We start from the raw sequence: 17,253 nt of genomic DNA on the forward strand, positions 1-17,253 counted from the left end.
TTCTTCAGGATCAATCTTTGAATTAAATACAAAATTTTAGTTTATCCTGTAAGGTGCAAAGTATCCTTTAAAACTATTTTTTAATATATTTTTAAAGTTTTAAAAAATATTTACTAACTTGAGAGATAAATAGAGGTAGAGAGAAAATGAGTATCAGTTTAAACTATCATTTGAAAGTTTTAATGTAACCTCTACCCCTAACTTGACTGTCTACAACTTGCACAAAGATAAAAATAAAACTAAAATCATAGTTCCCAAATAACATCACAAATCAATAAGGCTTTGAAATATTAACTGAAACTAAATTTAAAATGCAGCCACTGCAAACACTTTGAGAACGTTTACAAAAAAATTGAAAACAAAAAGGATGGATGGCACCTGAAAGGAACACCCAAAGTTGTACTCTGGCCTCCACACACATGCACACACATGTGGCACTGGCCACACACACACACACACACACACACATACACACACACACACACACATTTTTTTAATGTTTATTTTTTGGGGAGAGGAAGCTGCTGAACCCGAACATACTCATTGTACTGTCATTTTAATAACTCTTTGTAGGTTGTCCTCTAGGCTCAGTTCTCCTATGTTCTTTTCTCTACAAATCCTTTTCTTCTGATATTCTCAATTTACTCCATGTTGGTGATTCTTAAATCTTACACACTTGGTAATAAAAGGACAATATCCTGAAGAGATTATTAATGCATAAAATCAACATGAAAAATGAAAAAGGCACTGGAGAGATGGCTTAGTGGTTAAGGCTCACGCTCGACTCTCCAGGTCCCAAGTAAGCCAGATGCACAGTGATGCTGGCACAGAGTCGCATAATGTGCACAAGGGGGCGCACACATCTAGAGTTCTACTGCAGAGGGTGCAGCCCTGATGCACCAATTCTCTCTTTCTCTCACACTTACATTAAAAAAAAAAGAAAGTAAAAGGAAGGCCAGAGCCAGGCCTGGTGGCACATGCCTTTAATCCCAGTACCCAGGAGGCAGAGGTAGGAGGATCGCTACCAATTTGAAGTCACCCTGAGACTACATAGTGAATTCCAGGTCAGCCCAAGCTAGAATGAGACCCTACCTCAAAGAAAAACAAACAAACAAACAAACAAACACAAAAAAGGCCAGTCTGTTGGGCTTGCCTCAAAAAAAAAAAAAAAAAAAAAAGAAAAAGGTCATAAACATTTAAAAACTTACTAGTAATTAAAAGCATGCAATTCAAAATAACACTGCCAGTTAGCATGTTAGCAGTTATTTTTTTAGGGTGACATTCCATTTTGTTGAGAGAATGGGAGAAATGGGCTTGCTAATACATTAGATAAACATTCATACAAGCCTTGTAGGGAAACAAAGTAGCATGATTTATGGAAAGCCTAAAATAATTTCCATATTTTAACCTAGTAACACTTTTAGAAACTTATTCTAAAGAACATTATAATGGCCAAGGGTACTGGTGCCTGCCTGTAATCACAGTACCAGGGAGGCTGAAAGGCAAAGATGGTTGTGACCTCAATGCCAGCCTGTGCTAGCAGAGACCCTGTCTCAAAAAAAGGGGGGGAGGCTGGGGCATGGTGGTCACGCCTTTAATCCCAGCACTCAGGAGGCAGAGGTAGAACGATTGAAGTGAGTTCGAGGCCACCTGAGACTACATAGTGAATTCCAGGTCAGCCTGGGCTAGAGTGAGACCCTACCTCGAAAAAACAAAAAAAGAAAAGGATAAAATATATAAAAACATTTTGTTTCTATTATGTTTACTATAAAAATACAAGCAGCAAAAGAAGTTCTAAACATCAAAAATCCCAAATTGGAGTATTAAATATTAGCTGTTAAACTTCCTAAAAATAATGACACAGAAAAAAGTATTGATGCCACAGTTACATCCAGAAAGTGTCAAGTAAGTGTTAAAAAAAGAAACCAGCATAAACTATCATCCCAATTACTTTAAATATAGATACTGATGAAAAATTGGAACACTATAAATAACTTCATAATTGCTACTGTGATGTTAAGATTATAAAGACTCTTGGAGCTGAGGAGATGGCTCAGCAGTTAAAGGTGCTTGCTTGTAAATCCTGCAGGCCTGGGTTCAATTCCCCAGCCACCCATGTAAAACCAGACCCAAAATGTGATACAAGAATCTGGTATTCCGGGCTGGAGAGATGGCTTAGCGGTTAAGCGCTTGCCTGTGAAGCCTAAGGACCCCGGTTCTAGGCTCGGTTCCCCAGGTCCCACATTAGCCAGATGCACAAGGGGGCGCACGCGTCTGGAGTTCGTTTGCAGAGGCTGGAGGCCCTGGCGCGCCCATTCTCTCTCTCTCTCCCTCTATCTGTCTTTCTCTCTGTCTGTCACTCTCAAATAAATAAATAAAAATTGAACAAAAAAAAATATTAAAAAAAAAAAAAAAGAATCTGGTATTCCTTTGCACAGTCATGAGCCCCTGGCACACAAAAACACGCAGGCACACACATTCAAATTAAGCAAAAATAAATAAATTAATTAATTAAATAAAATAAAGACTGTAAGGACTCATATTATTCTCTCTTTTCTAAATTTCCTACTTACCACTATGCAAACTGGAAGGAAAAAAATCTTTTAAATTTTAAGATAAAACATTGAGAAGCTTAGGATGAAGGTTAGCTGGCAGACAGAGTGCTTGTCTAGCAGGACAAAGCTCTGGGTTCAATCCTAGCATCACAGGAGGGCCAAGAATTCAAAGTCATCCTTGGCCACTAGTGAATTTTAGGCCAACTTGGGCCTGATGAGACACTGCCTCAAAAAAAATAAGTAAAATTCAGGTACGAAATGAACCATCACCTTCTAATATTGCAAATGAAACACTACCAAACTCTGAGTTAAAATACAATGCAATAGTGCTATATACTTAAATAAAATTTTGATCCTTTTTTCATTAATTCAGGATCTATCATGTATTTTCATTTAAAATACATAGGAGACAGAGCTGGAGAATGGCTCAGCAGTTAAAGACACTTGTTTGTTGGCCCAGATTCAATTCCCTAGTACTCATGTAAAGCCATATGCACAAAGTAGTACATGCATTTGGACTTTGTTTGCAGTGGCAAGAGGCCTTGGAGTGTCCTTTCTCTCTCTCTCTCTCTCCACTTGCAAATATATATAAAAAAAAATTTTTTAAAAGGAAAGAAATAAGCAGGGCATGCTGGCACACACCTTTAATGACCACCGTGAATTCAAGGATACCCTGAGACTACACAGTTAATTCCAGGACACTCTGGACCAGAGTGAGACCCTAACTCGAAAAACAAAACAAGCAAACAAAAAAATAGAAAAGAAATATATATGAGGTAATCTTGAAACCTGTTTATTGGGTGTATGTTGCTATATATTGGAAAATCCATTGTTGATGCACACTCTTGCTGAACTCTAGATATGCATGTTGAGTTTAGATACATATAATTCTATCCAAAATAAAATGCTTAAAATTTCAATCACTGAAGACAGAAGAAGAAAGGTCAGAAAAAACAGATCAGCTACATAAAAACCCAAGATGTTCTGCTTTTGCTTTTTCTCAGATGTGGTTCTAGATTAACACACTGTCACTTCCTAATATATGACCTTGCACAAGTCACTTTTTTCCCCCCCCTATTTTGAGGTAGGGTCTTACTCTAGGCCAGGCTAATCTGGAATTCATTATGTAGTCTCAGGCTGGTCTTGAACTCCCAGTTATCCTTCTACCTCTGCCTCCTGAGGCGTGTTCCATCATGCCTGGGTTCACTTAATATTTTTTTAAATATTTTATTTTATTTTTTTAAATTATTTATTTATTTATTTGACAGCGACAGACACAGAGAGAAAGACAGATAGAGGGAGAGAGAGAAAGAATGGGCGCGCCAGGGCTTCCAGCCTCTGCAAATGAACTCCAGACGCGTGAGCCCCCTTGTGCATCTGGCTAACATGGGACCTGGGGAAGCGAGCCTCGAACCGGGGTCCTTAGGCTTCACAGGCAAGCGCTTAGCCGCTAAGCCACCTCTCCAACCCAAATATTTTATTTTTATGTATTTATTTGAGAGAAAGAGGCAGAGAGAGGGAGAGGGAGAGGGAGAGGGAGAGGGAGAGGGAGAGGGAGAGGGAGAGGGAGAGGGAGAGGGAGAGAGAGAGAGAGAGAGAGAGAGAGAGAGAGAGAGAGAGAGGGGGGCACATAGCAGGGCCTCTAGCCACTGCAAACAAACTGTACATGCATGTGCCACCATATACATCTAGCTTATAGGGGTACTGGGAAATCAAATTTGGGTCCATAGGCTTCACAGGTAAATGCTGTAACTGCTAAGTCTCCATCCCCATTTAATACTTTTAAGGTTTCATTTCTATACATAAAATAGGGGTATTTTCTTCTTGGACTGTTTTAAGATAATGAAAGTTCTCTTAAAAAAATTATACAAGCATTATAATCTACTTAGACATAGTACAAAGCAGAGTAACAGAAGGATTTAAACTGAATTCTTAAAGCCAGTTGAACTGTACTTTATTAAATGATATCAAAGAATCTCCACCAAAACAACCTAGTGAGTTTCTAGCATTTGCACATAGCTACTTTTCATATGCATCTACATTAATTCTGAAATTTTATTTCAGATAGTTGAAAATACTATTTCCTTTCTGTTGAAATGAACATATAAATAAATTTATTTTTCACTTAAAGGAAGTGGAAAAGGAGAAAAAAGTAGCACTGGTAGAAATTCCTCTATGAATTTCGGGATTTTGTACACCTTGTAAGGTATTCATAGCTTTTGCTCCAGACCATCATATTGTTCTAGACATTCCCACCCCCAACCCTGCAAATGTTCAGTGAGCTTTCTTACACTTAGGGGTCTCTAAACTTAAGGTTCAGCTATGATGCACAGTATTCACCTGGGCTGCTGCATTTCACTTTCATGGGACTGGAGTGTTATGGGGCACTATGACAACTTCACGCTGTCTGCACCCTTTATCCCTGGCCCAAAAAGTCTTCTGCCAGCACTCACGAAATGAGACAAGTTAACTAGTTAATTTAATTTGCACACATGGCAAACAAACTCTTAGCCCTTTTATAGTTCTTAATAAGAATGTCAATAAAATCTAGAAATGTACCAGTTTTCACATACTATTTACTCTTTTATAAATATACCTCCAAGGGGGCTGGGGAAATGGCTTCTGGTTAAGGCGTTTGCCTATGAAGCCTAAGGACCCCGGTTCAATTCCCCAGTACCCACGTAAGCCAGATGCACAAGAAGGCACATGCATCTGGAGTTTGTTTGCAGTGGCTAGAGGCCCTGGCATGCCCATTCTTTCTATCTGCCTCTTTTCTGTCTCTTAAATAAATAAATAAATATTTTTTTAAATACCTCCAAGAATATAGGTATTATAAAAGAAAACAAAGCAGGCATTATAATACTAATGTAACCCTAGCACTAAGGAAATTGAAGCTGGAGGATCATGGGAAATTTAAAGACAGCTTGGTTTACATAGTGAGGTCCAAGGAGCTAGGGGAAGGGGAGAGAGAAGAAACCAGTGGCAGTAGCACTTCTTCCCAGGGAGGGAACCAAGGACCGGGAGAAAGAAATCTCTTTCCTGTAATACATCACCTATCCCTATCACACAGATATTTGTATCACAACATACATACTTATGTACCTGCTCTGTAATGTGTCATATTTATGACAACATTACTTTTTACTGTTTACATATATACTGAAGCTTTTAAAAACTAAAAGTCATCAGTCTTTTACCTTTTTTACTATCATGACTACTTTAGGAATTAGTTCATTAAGCAATGACCTCAACAATCTCAAAAGCTGATGGGAAGCTGGGGAAGGTGGCACATGTCTATAATCCCAGCATTTGAGAGGCAGAGGCAGGAGGATCACCAAAAGTTCAAGGCCAGCCTGGTTTACAAAGCAAAGGTCCAGGGCAGCAAGACCCTAACTCAAATAAATAAATATAAACATAAACGAAATAAATGGGTCTCTAATGAAGAGTTGACTATAAAGTCAAGATTGAAAATGAGGGCTGGAGAGATGGCTTAGCTGGTAAGCACTTGCTTGTGAAGCCTAAGGACCCTGGTTCAAGGCTCTATTCCCCAGTACCCACGTGTTGCAGTCAGGTTCACACTGCTAGTAGCAATCACCCAACTAAGAGCAGCTTTTGGGGGGGGGAAAAAAAGTTTATTTTGGCTTATAGGCTCAAGGGGATGCTCCACGATGGCAGGGAAACCAATGGCATGAGCAGAGGGTATATATCACCTCCTGGCCCACATAAGGTGGACAACAGGAACAGGAGAGTGTGCCAAACACTGGCAAGGGGAAACTGGCCATAACACCCATATGCCTGCCCCCAACAATAAACTGCCTCCAGGAGGTGTTAATTCCCAAATCTCCATCAGCTGGGAACCTAGCATTCAGAACACCTAAATTTATGGGGGACACCTGAATCAAACCACCACACCACATAAGCCAGATGCACAAGGTGGAACATGCATCTGGAGTTCGTTTGCAGTGGCTGAAGGCCCTGGTGCACCCATTCTCATTCTCTCTGTTGCTCTCAAATTTAAAAAAAAAAAAAAAAAAAAAAAAGATTTTAAATGATTTCAAAAGTTTCTGGCCTAAAGAATTAACTGAAAGGGCTGGGGAAATGTCTTAGTGGTTAAGGCAAGTTTGCCTGCAAAGCCAATGGACCCTGGTTTGATTCCCCAGGACCCATGTAAGCCAGATGCACAAGGGGGTGCATACATCTGGAGTTCATCTGCAGTGGCTGGAAACCCTGGGACGCGCATTCTCTCTTTCTCTTTATCTGCTTCTTCCTCTTGTTCTCTCTCCAATAAATAAATAAATAAAACATTAAAAAAAAAGAATCAACTGAAAATAGGAGTGGGATGCCTTCCAGTGAGTTGTGGGTCATGGAGGCCACAGATGCCCCAAATCATTATAGGCTATTGCCAAGGTTCTTGGTTGCCCACCAGAACTAGAGGGTAAGACTATTGCTGAGGACTCCACATGCTTGGGCGGCAGGACACTGAGAAATCAAGCTGGAGCTGAGCTGGAAGCCCTGTTGACTGTCAGTATGTTAAAAAAGACCTATGTAGCCTGTTGGGGGATAAAAGTTATCAATTAAGCAGCAATGGATCCTGCAAACTTCATGGCTGGTCATCCAGGTCAAATGTGCCAACTGGTGCAATGGTGGCATGTCTGTGATGGGGGAAACCAACTGCTGTCTGATTGGACTTGAGGCCTGCTCCACGGGAGAAAATTCCTGCCTGGTACTGAAAATCTAATGAAAAGCCGACAGGGAAGTCATAGCCCTAGGTGGTAAAACTACTACTGTTGTCTGGCTAAATGGATATATTACACACACTGAACTGCTCTCTAAATACTTATGTTTATGCCACTATATTAATGCTACTTTCACTTTCAGTTACAGAAGCTTCTCTTTTCACATGGCAGTGACCACTGGGATGACTCAAAAACTCACCAAAGTGTAGAAAAGGGACAATGGAGCATTCAGCACTGAGACATCTCTATCATACCCTCCAAGGCTCAGGGACCATTTCGGAAGAGGTGGCAGGAAGAATGTAAGAGCCAAAGGAAGGGAAGAACTGCTTATAATACTGTCTTCCAGATATAAAGTAAACACAACCTCAGGGTGGCTGATGCATAATAGGAGGGGGAAACCCCAATTACATCAAAATAGAAGAGAAAATAGTTGGAAAGAAGGCATTCAGTGGAGTGGGCAGAGTGAAAGGGGGTTGAAGTGCTTGCCCCACAAGCAAGAGAACCTGAGTTGGTGTCTTGGATCCAGTAAAAGTGTTGGTGTAGTGGTGTACACCTGTAATCCCAATAGCAGACATAGGCAACTACCTGGCTAGGCAGTCTAGCCTAATTAGTGAGCTCCAGAACAATGACATCTCATTTTAAAGAGTGAAGTGCACACCGAAGGAACAAATGACATCCTCCTGTCTTCACACATATCTGTACACATATGTGCTCACACAAACCACACACACATGCAAAAATAATTAGGCATGACTTCAAAGAATATAGCAGAATATTCATGGTAATTCAACATTAGTCTTTTGGAATTTTTGTTTTTGTTGTTGAGACTGGATCTCACTATGCAGCCCAGTCTGGAATCAAACTTTTCAATCCTCCTGTCTCAGCTTCCCAAGTGTCAAGACTATAGGTATGCACCACCACATCTAACTAACATTGGTCTTGAAAGATAATACTCTAATGCCATGAACTATAGGTTTCTCTCTCTCTCATTGCCAAGTCGCATCCATTCTAGCTGTATAATTAAATTATTATTGCTGTTACTATTCCAGCTCAACTCCTAATTTCTTTTCTATATTATCATTATCTTTTTATTTTTTGAGGTAGGGTCTTACTCTAGCCTTGGAATTCACTATGGAGTCTCAGGGGGGCCTTGAACTCATAGCCATCCTCCTACCTCAGCCTCCCAAGTGCTGGGATTAAAGATGTAAGTCACCATGTCTATCCTCTTTTCTGTACTACTGAAAAAAACTGTTCCACCAACTTCCAGCCTTCTTTTCTATATCTCCAAGATTTTCAGTAAAATTTTAATGAGGGAAGAGGGTTGAGGGTGGAAACACTAGCTGAATATTGCCTGTCTACTCAAGAGTATTTGCTGCTTACAGAATAAAATCCAAACTCTGTGGTATGTTATATAAAAGGTCTTTTTGACCCTTTCCAGCCTAATTTTCCACTCTGGTCATCTTTTCTTCATCCTACCATAATTTCAATCTCCTTGTACATGAAGGTCCCTCTACCAACATCTCACTTTATACCTCCCACTCATCCATCAAGACAAGGTTAACATCCTGTTCTTAACCCTTTATAGCCCATGAACCTTCACCTTCACCTCTATTTCTCAGGCAAGGAAACATCACTTCCATTACCTCTGTTCACACTGCCACATCCTTCTGTTATGATAACATTTATGAAATTTAGATCTTCATTATACACCAATTCTTCTAAGCAACTTCAGAAAGGAAAATTTTTAAAAACAACCTGTAAACACAGCTATTCAACTAAAACTGAACAAGCAGGGCTGGGGGGATGGCTTAGCAGTTAAGGTGCTTGCCTGTGAAGCTTAAGGACACAGGTTCAATTCCTCAGTACCCACGTAAGCCAGATGCACAAGGTGGCACATGTGTATGGAGTTCGTTTGCAGTGGCAAGAGGCCCTGGTGTGCCCATTTTCTCTCCCTCTCTCTTCTTGCAAATAATTAAAGATAACAAGCAATATTCTACAAGGTACTATTATTGCAAGGCTATAGTGTTTAATAGGTAGGTTTAGTAAGTCTCCAATTTACAATGAGGGAGTGGCTATAAGTCCATCATTAACTAAGGAGCATGTATATACAATGTTTTGGTGCTTGGGAGTTTCACTCCACACACACACATTCAAAAAAGAAAACTTAGGAGGTGCCTTGAGTGAGCCAGGTGTGGTGGCTCACACTTGCAATCACAATACTTGGGGAACCAAGGCAAGAGGATTATCTTAAGTCTGAGGCTAGCCTTGTCGACAGTGAGTTAGTTCCAGGCCAGCCTAGGTTACAGAGTAGGACCCTGTCTCAAAAAATTAAAGGGAAAATAAAAAAGCTGGGCAAGATACATGCCTGCAATTTCAGCACATGGGAGGTGAAGGCAGGAAGATCAGGATTCAAGGTCATCCTTGACTATATATAAACACTGAAGCCAATCTGATTCAAAACTATCTCTGTCTCCCTCTTACTTTCCCTCCCTCTCTCCTTCTCCCTCACTCACCCCCCCCCCCCCCCCCCACCGTCTCTCGGAATGGAGAAAACATTCCAGTCTACAAAACTTAAAAACTGGAAAAAGAAGTGTCATCACTGAAGGTGGCACACATCTAGCATAGCAAATTAGACATAACCAGCGGTTGTAACTATAAACATTTAAAAACAAACTAATAACAAATGACCAAACAACCTTTGTGGAAGACTAGAGACCAACCAATCAAAATCAGGCACACAGAGGCTTTTGTTTCCTTCTTTCTACCTTTCCGCCTGTCAGCAGACCCCAGTCTGCCAGATGCTGAGCAGTTAAACCTAAAAGAACACATGGAGTTTTTGTGGCCTGACTAATCAAAAGAGAATCTGGGACAACCTCAGGCATGCGCAAGTGGGAAATCCTAGCAAAGGAAGTGCCAAAATGAGGAAGCACCTCTTTCTGTACAGAAACTACCCAGATCTCTGGATGACCCCTATGCAAACAACAAATTCCAAACAGCCCAGCCAAAAGAACTTTATCTGCCACTTGCGACCAGAAGGACAGAAAGCAAAAACTGAACACTCATTAAAGCAACAAATCAGAATGCAGAAGAGCTTCAATAACATATCATTCACAATGTGCAGGACATAGGTCAACATTATTCACCATGAAAGGGTAGGACAAAACAACCCATTGCCAAGGAAGTAGGGAGATTACCAATTTCAAAACCATGCTTAAAGGCATGAAGGAAAATATCCTCGGGGAATGAAAAAAATACATACTACTAAAAAATTCCATCACAGCCCTCTCACTTACCAAACTTAAGTAGTACAGGGCTGAGGCAGTGATGAATAGGAAAGTGGTGGCAATGTTTCAGAAAACTATAGGCCACTTCATTACTAAAACAGACTTAGGGGCTGGAGAGATGGCTTAGTGATTAAGCACTTGCCTGTGAAGCCTAAGGACCCCGGTTCGAGGCTCAGTTCCCCAGGACCCACATTAGCCAGATACACAAGGGGGCGCACATGTCTGGAGTTCGTTTGCACTGGCTGGAAGCCCTGCCATGCCCATTCTCTCTCTCTCTCTCTCTCTCTCTCTCTGTCTGTCACTGTCAAATAAATAAATAAAAATAAACAAAAAATTTAAAAAATAATAATAAAATAAAATAAAATAGACTTAGGCCTATTCCAAGTCTTATTACTGTGCAATGCATATTTAGTCAGTTTTGCTTGTGTGTGCATTTGTACATGTAGAGGCACATATGTGGCACATGTGCAGAGCAAGAGGTTGATGTTAGATGTCTTCCTTAATCTTTCTCCACAATATTTTTTGAATGTAAAAATATTAATATCAAAGTACAAGTAGCATTTGGAAGGTATAGGAAATTTAAATTGGGCGTGGTGGTGCACACCTTTAATCCCAGCACTTGGGAGGCAGAGGTAGGAGGATTACCATGAGTTCGAGGCCACCATGAGACTACATAGCTAATTTCAGGTCCTCCTGAGCTAGAGTGAGACTCAACCTTGAAAAACCTAAAACCAAACAAAAGATAGGTAATTTAACTATAATTGCCTGACAGACATTTAAAGTCTAGTCTAATGACATCATAGAAGAGTATACCAAAGCTCTGAAAGTTATGTAGCTTAAGATCACAGTCCTTAGTAAGGGAAACAGAGCAAGTATATTCATCCCTTTGTCCCCATGAATTATGTAACTGCCTCCGCCATATTTTTTTAATATTTTTGTTCATTTTTATTTATTTATTTGAGAGTGACAGAGAGAGAATGGGCACGCCAGGGCCTCCAGGCACTGCAAATGAACTCCAGACGCATATGCCCCCTTGTGCATCTGGCTAACAAGAGTCCTGGCGAATTGAGCCTCGAACCGAGGTCCTTAGGCTTCACAGGCAAGCACTTAACTGCTAAGCCATCTCTCCAGCCCCTTCCACCATATTTTTGAGACGGGGTCTTAACTGAACTGCAAGGTTACCAAATCATCTAGACTAGCTAGCCAGTAGGCCCCAGGGATCCTCCTTTCTCAACTTCCCAGCTTGGGATGGGGGGCTAGGGGGAGTAGTAAGTATACAACACTACATCTAGTTTTTATAAGGGAGCTGGGGAACCAAACTCAGGTATACATGCTTGGCTTGCCTGGCAAGCACTTTACCAACTAAGCCCATGTCCCAGTCTTCATGTTTGGTCAAAAATTAACTCGAGGCCAAGTGTGGTGGCATACACCTTTAATACCAGCACTTGAGAGGCAGAGGTAGAAGGAGGATCACCATGAGTTTAAGGCCACCCTGAGACTACATAATGAATTCCAGGTCAGCGTGGACTAGAGTGAGACCCTACCTTGGAAAAAAAAAAAAAAAAAACACAAAGAAAAAAAGAATAAAAATAGGAATTGATTCAATCATGGCTAAAAGCCTCAAGAACAATTTTTAAACAACTTTCCTTTAGTTCTTTTTAATGTTTATTTGCACGTATTTATGCAGGGGGTGGAGGGACACCAGTCGTGCCACTTTTTCACATTAGGTTTAGGTGGGTAACTTGGGAACTGAACCTGTGTCAGCAGACTACACAGCAAGCACCTTTAGCTGCTGAGCCATCTTCCCAGTCCCTTTAGTTAATCTTAATACCCTAAACCCAACTAATACTAAGTTCTGAGCTTTGTTTTGTTTGTACTGCTAGGGTTCAAACAAAGGGTCCCACACACAGAAGCGTCACCAATGAGCACCTTCTAGTCAAACGCACTTTGTCAGGATAAGATAAACTGAAAGACATTTTGGGCTGAAAAGATCTGCAGCTAGTCAATAAAGCAGAGATTATAACTGAAAGGCAATTTCACTGAAAACAATGGAAATGATCAAGGTTTCTCATAGAAAACGAACTTTATTAGATCTTATATTTCCTGGTTTTGGTTCATTCTGGTGACCCACTATTTGTGAATGGGTAAAGGGCATGCCTGGTCATTCAAATCATGAACAGCCTCACAATACAATGCTGTGCAGCATTAAAATGACAGCTAGAGGGCTGGGGAGATGGCTTAGCGATTAAGACGCCTGCAAAGCTAAAGGACCTAGGTTTGATTGACCAGGACCCTTGTAAGCCAGGTAGATGCACAAGGTGGCGCATGCATTTGGAGTTCATGTGCAGTGAGTGACCAGAGGCCCTGGTGTTTTCATTCTCTCTCTCTCTCCCTCAAATAAGTAAAAATAAAATATTTTTTAAAAATGACAGCTATAGGGCTGGAGAGATGGCTTAGCAGTTAAGGTGTGTGCCTGCAAAGCCTAACAACACATGTTCAATTCTCCAGTACCCATGTAAAGGCAGATACTCAGAGTACACATGGATCTGGAGTTCATTTGCAGTGACTGAAGGCCCTGGCACATCCATTCTGTCTCTCTTCTCTGTATTTCTTTCTGCTTGCAAATAAATAAAAAATATTTTTAAAAAATGGCAGCTAGAGGGCTAGAGATGGCTTAGCAGTTAATGGGCTTGCCTGTGAAACCTAAGGACCCAGGTTCAATTCCCCAGTACCCACATAAGCCAGATGCACAAGGTCTCACATGCATCTGATATTCATTTGTAGTGGCTGGAGGCCCTGGTGCACCCATTCTCTCTCCTCCCCTATCTGCCTCTGCCCCCCCCTCCCTCCCTCTCTCTCTGAAATAAATAAGTATTTTTTTTAAAATGGCAGCTAGAAATGCTTACTGGTAAGCTGACTGAAATGTATTGTAAAGCCAGGCACAATGGCTTATACCTGTAATACCAACATTTAGAAGTTTGAGGCAGGAGTACTGCTACAAGTTGGCAGCCAGCCTGGGCAACACAGTCAGTTCCGGGTCAGTCTAGGGCTAGTATAAGACAAAATGCAAATAAAAAACAAAACAAAGGAAAAAGTGGTTACAAAATCATATGAATAATGCCTTCCAATTTTTTTTCAAGATACGTAAGGTCTGTAAGTGTAAATCATTAAGTGATTCACATTTTTGGACCTTATTGTAGCTCCTGTTCTCAAGATTCTGTTTTTCCTATATTATTTATATAATAAAAAAAAAAAAAAGCTTAAATTAACTAGACCCACCAGGTGTAGTGGTGCACGTCTTTAATCCCGGCACTTGGGAGGCAGAGGTAGGAGGATCGCCTTAAGTTCAAGGCCACCCTGAGACTACATAGTGAATTCTATGTCAGCCTGGGCCAGAGTGAAACCCTATCTCAAAAAAAAATTAATAAAAAAATAAATATATAACGCAAAAACAAAATTTAGAAATTTTCTGGTTCCTTTTTTTCATTGATAAATCTACTTTTCAATTTCTACCTCCAGTAATCTTGCCTCAGGAAAAAAAGAAAGAAATTTATGGGCACTCGTTTTACCCTTACTATTTAGTAGACAAAGCCTGACCCTCATCATTTTTCATCTAGGTCTTTTTTCACCCTTTATTAACAACCTCCATATATAGAGACAATATACTATGATCACACTTCCCTCCCACCATTCTCCCTTACCCCACTCCCATTTCCATTCCATTCAATCCCTTCTTTTTTCCAACTAGTCTCTCTTCTATTTTGATGTCATCATTTTCCCCTTCATCTAGGGTTTCTGCAAGAGCCTCTTATAAAGACTTCCTGCCTCTGGCTCTGATCAAATTTGCTCTGCCCTCACTCCCATGGCGTGAATATCCCAAACAGAAACCTGACCAAATGCCTAGACTTTCAAACTTTTCAATGCCTCCTTACTACCTACAAGATAAAATCAAATTTCTTACCATGCATGCAATGAGTGCCAAGTTCTAATTCCACCCCCTTCTTTCATTTGGGAACACACCTTAGCTCCCACAGTTGAGCTGGCTGCTCTTACACATCAGTCTTTTCCTTGCCAACACCTATTGCCTTTTTTTCATATTGTCCTATAAACCTAGAATACCTCTGATCCCTTCAGCAATCTGTTTTCTGCTTGGAAAAAAATTTTATTCCACCTTCAAATTGGATAGCCCTGTTTAGGTCTTAAGATTCATTTTTATCTTTTTTTTCCTTTTGTCTTAAGACAGGATCTCAGGTAGCCCAGACTGACCTCAAACTCACTGTATACCACATACTGACCTAGATTCTAGAACTTCTGATCCTCCTGCCCTCTCCCCGCCACCTTTCAAGTGCTGTGATTACAGGTGCAATGGGCTCATGTTAACCTTAAAGATGCTTTTACATTAACTCCACAAGAGCAAGGATTAAGTCAGTAAGTTGGTTCCTAATTTGTAGTAAATAAAAAAGCAGTACCCCACAAAGATATAAAATTAAAAACCCCAAGGCAAAATCATTATAATTCATACTATTACTTGGACCCAACAGTTCATGACCCACAGTAGGACCACAAATGTTTGCTCACAAACTGCAAGTAGGAATCTTCCCATCTCACAGCTGAGGAAATAGCTCTGTATCACATAATTACAAAAAGTGAAGCTAGGGCTGGAGAGAGGGCTTAGCTTTACGATGCTGGCCTGCAAAGCCAAAGGACCCAGGTTAGATTCCCCAGGAACCACATAAGCAAGATGGACAAGGTGGTGCACGCATCTGAAGTTAGTTTTGCAGTGGCTGGAAGCCCTGGCATGCCCATTCTCTCTTTCTCTCAAATAAACAAATAAAAATAAATTTTTTAAAGTGAAGCTAACAACCCAAACTCGGGTCTAACTTTGAAGCCCTTAGCTATTTTATACTGTACTATTTCACTCTTTTGTTATTGGGAACTAACCCAACCTTTTATATTTTATTGCTAGAGGAAAAACAAAACCAATCAAACACAAACTGGGCTTCTTTCCACTGCATGCCCCGCGTCTGGGTATAATCGTCCATTTCTGGAATCTCCATTTTTGAGTGTTTTAACGTCTGCAATCCGATGGCCTTGTCTATATGACATGCCCCTGAAACTCACAAGACATAAAACGCCAGCGATTCTTTAGCTGAGGGCAATTATGTTTGGTATAGTCTTTCACAGATCATTAATCTGATTATTTACCAAGCATTTCTCAAATGCTGAGAACTGCAGTAAAATGAAACACTGGTCACCCTTATGTAGGCCCGAAGCAACTCAGTAAGCCTTCCGCAAACAAGTCAGGATTTTCTCCAACATGCTCTGAGTTTGCAGCAGCATAGCCACCATGTCTGGTGGGCAAGACGTCTTTCTTCGCTGCAGGGCATCCTGGAACGAGCTGGCCAACCCAGGACGACGAGGTCCAGCGCCAGGACAAATTATAAGGAAAAAAAAAAAAAAAAAAAACAACATCGGGAGGCTCCATCTTCCTGTCCTTGACTAAATTAGGAGAAAATTCCCCCGTCTAGAGAGGAAGGCCATGCACCCGACCCTCCCCCGGGGCTCCTCACACGCCATAGACCCGAGAGGCTCCCCGAGCAAAGGACGAAGGCCCAAGCGTCCCAAGCGTCCTTGCCGCCCGTCCCGAACCCGGGCTTCTCCTGGTTCCAAAACCCAAAGGAGGCGTGAAGACTGGGAGAACGTGGCCGCGGTGCCCGGGGCTCACCCCAAGCCTCCTTACCCACTGCACCGCGAGGCCCGCGGCCCGGGCCCGGAGCGCCAAGGAGAACATGGCGGGCCAAACACTTCGCCTTTCCCCGGCCGCGGTAAGCAGGCAACACTCCAAGGGCAAGCCCGGGACGCACGGCGTGCGCGCTCCCGACCCCGGGGTGCGCGGCGTGCGCGCTCCCGCGCCGCGGCCTAAGCGGAAGCGCTTGTGCGGCCAACCCCGCCTCCCCCGCCGGGGGCGCGCGGAGGCTGCTGGAACCAGTGGGCGGAAACTCGCGTGGGCGGAAACTCCCTAGGGGAGCAGGGCGAGGCCCCGCGGCTCAAGGTGGGAAAGCAGCGCCCCCAGGCGTCCATTAGGGTCTACTGAAAGACGAAGCGCCGACCTTGGCTTCTGAGGTGAGCTTCTCCCTCCTGGAGAGAGTCTTGGGACTCCGTGCGTTAAAGACCTCCTCTTGTATTGCAGTTACTCTTTTTTTCTTTCATTTTTTTTTTCATTATTTATTTAAGAGCGACAGACACAGAGAGAAAGACAGATAGAGGGAGAGAGAGAGAATGGGCGCGCCAGGGCTTCCAGCCTCTGCAAACGAACTCCAGACGCGTGCGCCCCCTTGTGCATCTGGCTAACGTGGGACCTGGGGAAGCGAGCCTCGAACCGGGGTCCTTAGGCTTCACAGGCAAGCGCTTAACCGCTAAGCCATCTCTCCAGCCCTGCAGTTACTCTTTAAAATGTCATTGAGGCGGGAGACGTGATGAAAGGTTGGGCCATAGGGAGGAAGTTGTACTTAGGAGTTATGAGTTCTGGTGTGTTGTTGCACAGGAAGTGGACCGCAGATAAATTATAATATGCCATACTTTTCAAAAAGCTAGGCAGCCAGGTGTGGTGGCGCACGCCTTTAATCCTATCACTTGGGAGGCAGAGGTAGGAGGATCGCCGTGAGTTCGAGGCCACCC

The 17,253-nt window shown here is 42.1% G+C and overlaps 1 protein-coding gene across 2 annotated transcripts in view; it reads right to left on the reverse strand.

The window, feature by feature from the left end:
* The window catches only part of Ndufv2 (NADH:ubiquinone oxidoreductase core subunit V2), a 40,056-nt gene extending 23,601 nt beyond the window's left edge, over window positions 1-16,455 (reverse strand). Inside the window, exon 1 of one of the 2 annotated variants that reach the window (XM_004656844.3) lies at window positions 16,316-16,455. In XM_004656844.3, the coding sequence (XP_004656901.1) occupies window positions 16,316-16,366 (51 nt within the window). In that variant the 5' untranslated portion in view covers window positions 16,367-16,455. The remainder of the gene's footprint in view (window positions 1-16,315) is intronic. The other variant, XM_045143727.1, reaches the window with a different exon arrangement.
* Between the last annotated feature and the right edge of the window lie 798 nt (window positions 16,456-17,253).

The sequence above is a fragment of the Jaculus jaculus genome, chromosome 2 (assembly GCF_020740685.1).
Source record: "Jaculus jaculus isolate mJacJac1 chromosome 2, mJacJac1.mat.Y.cur, whole genome shotgun sequence".
Taxonomy (NCBI): domain Eukaryota; kingdom Metazoa; phylum Chordata; class Mammalia; order Rodentia; family Dipodidae; genus Jaculus; species Jaculus jaculus.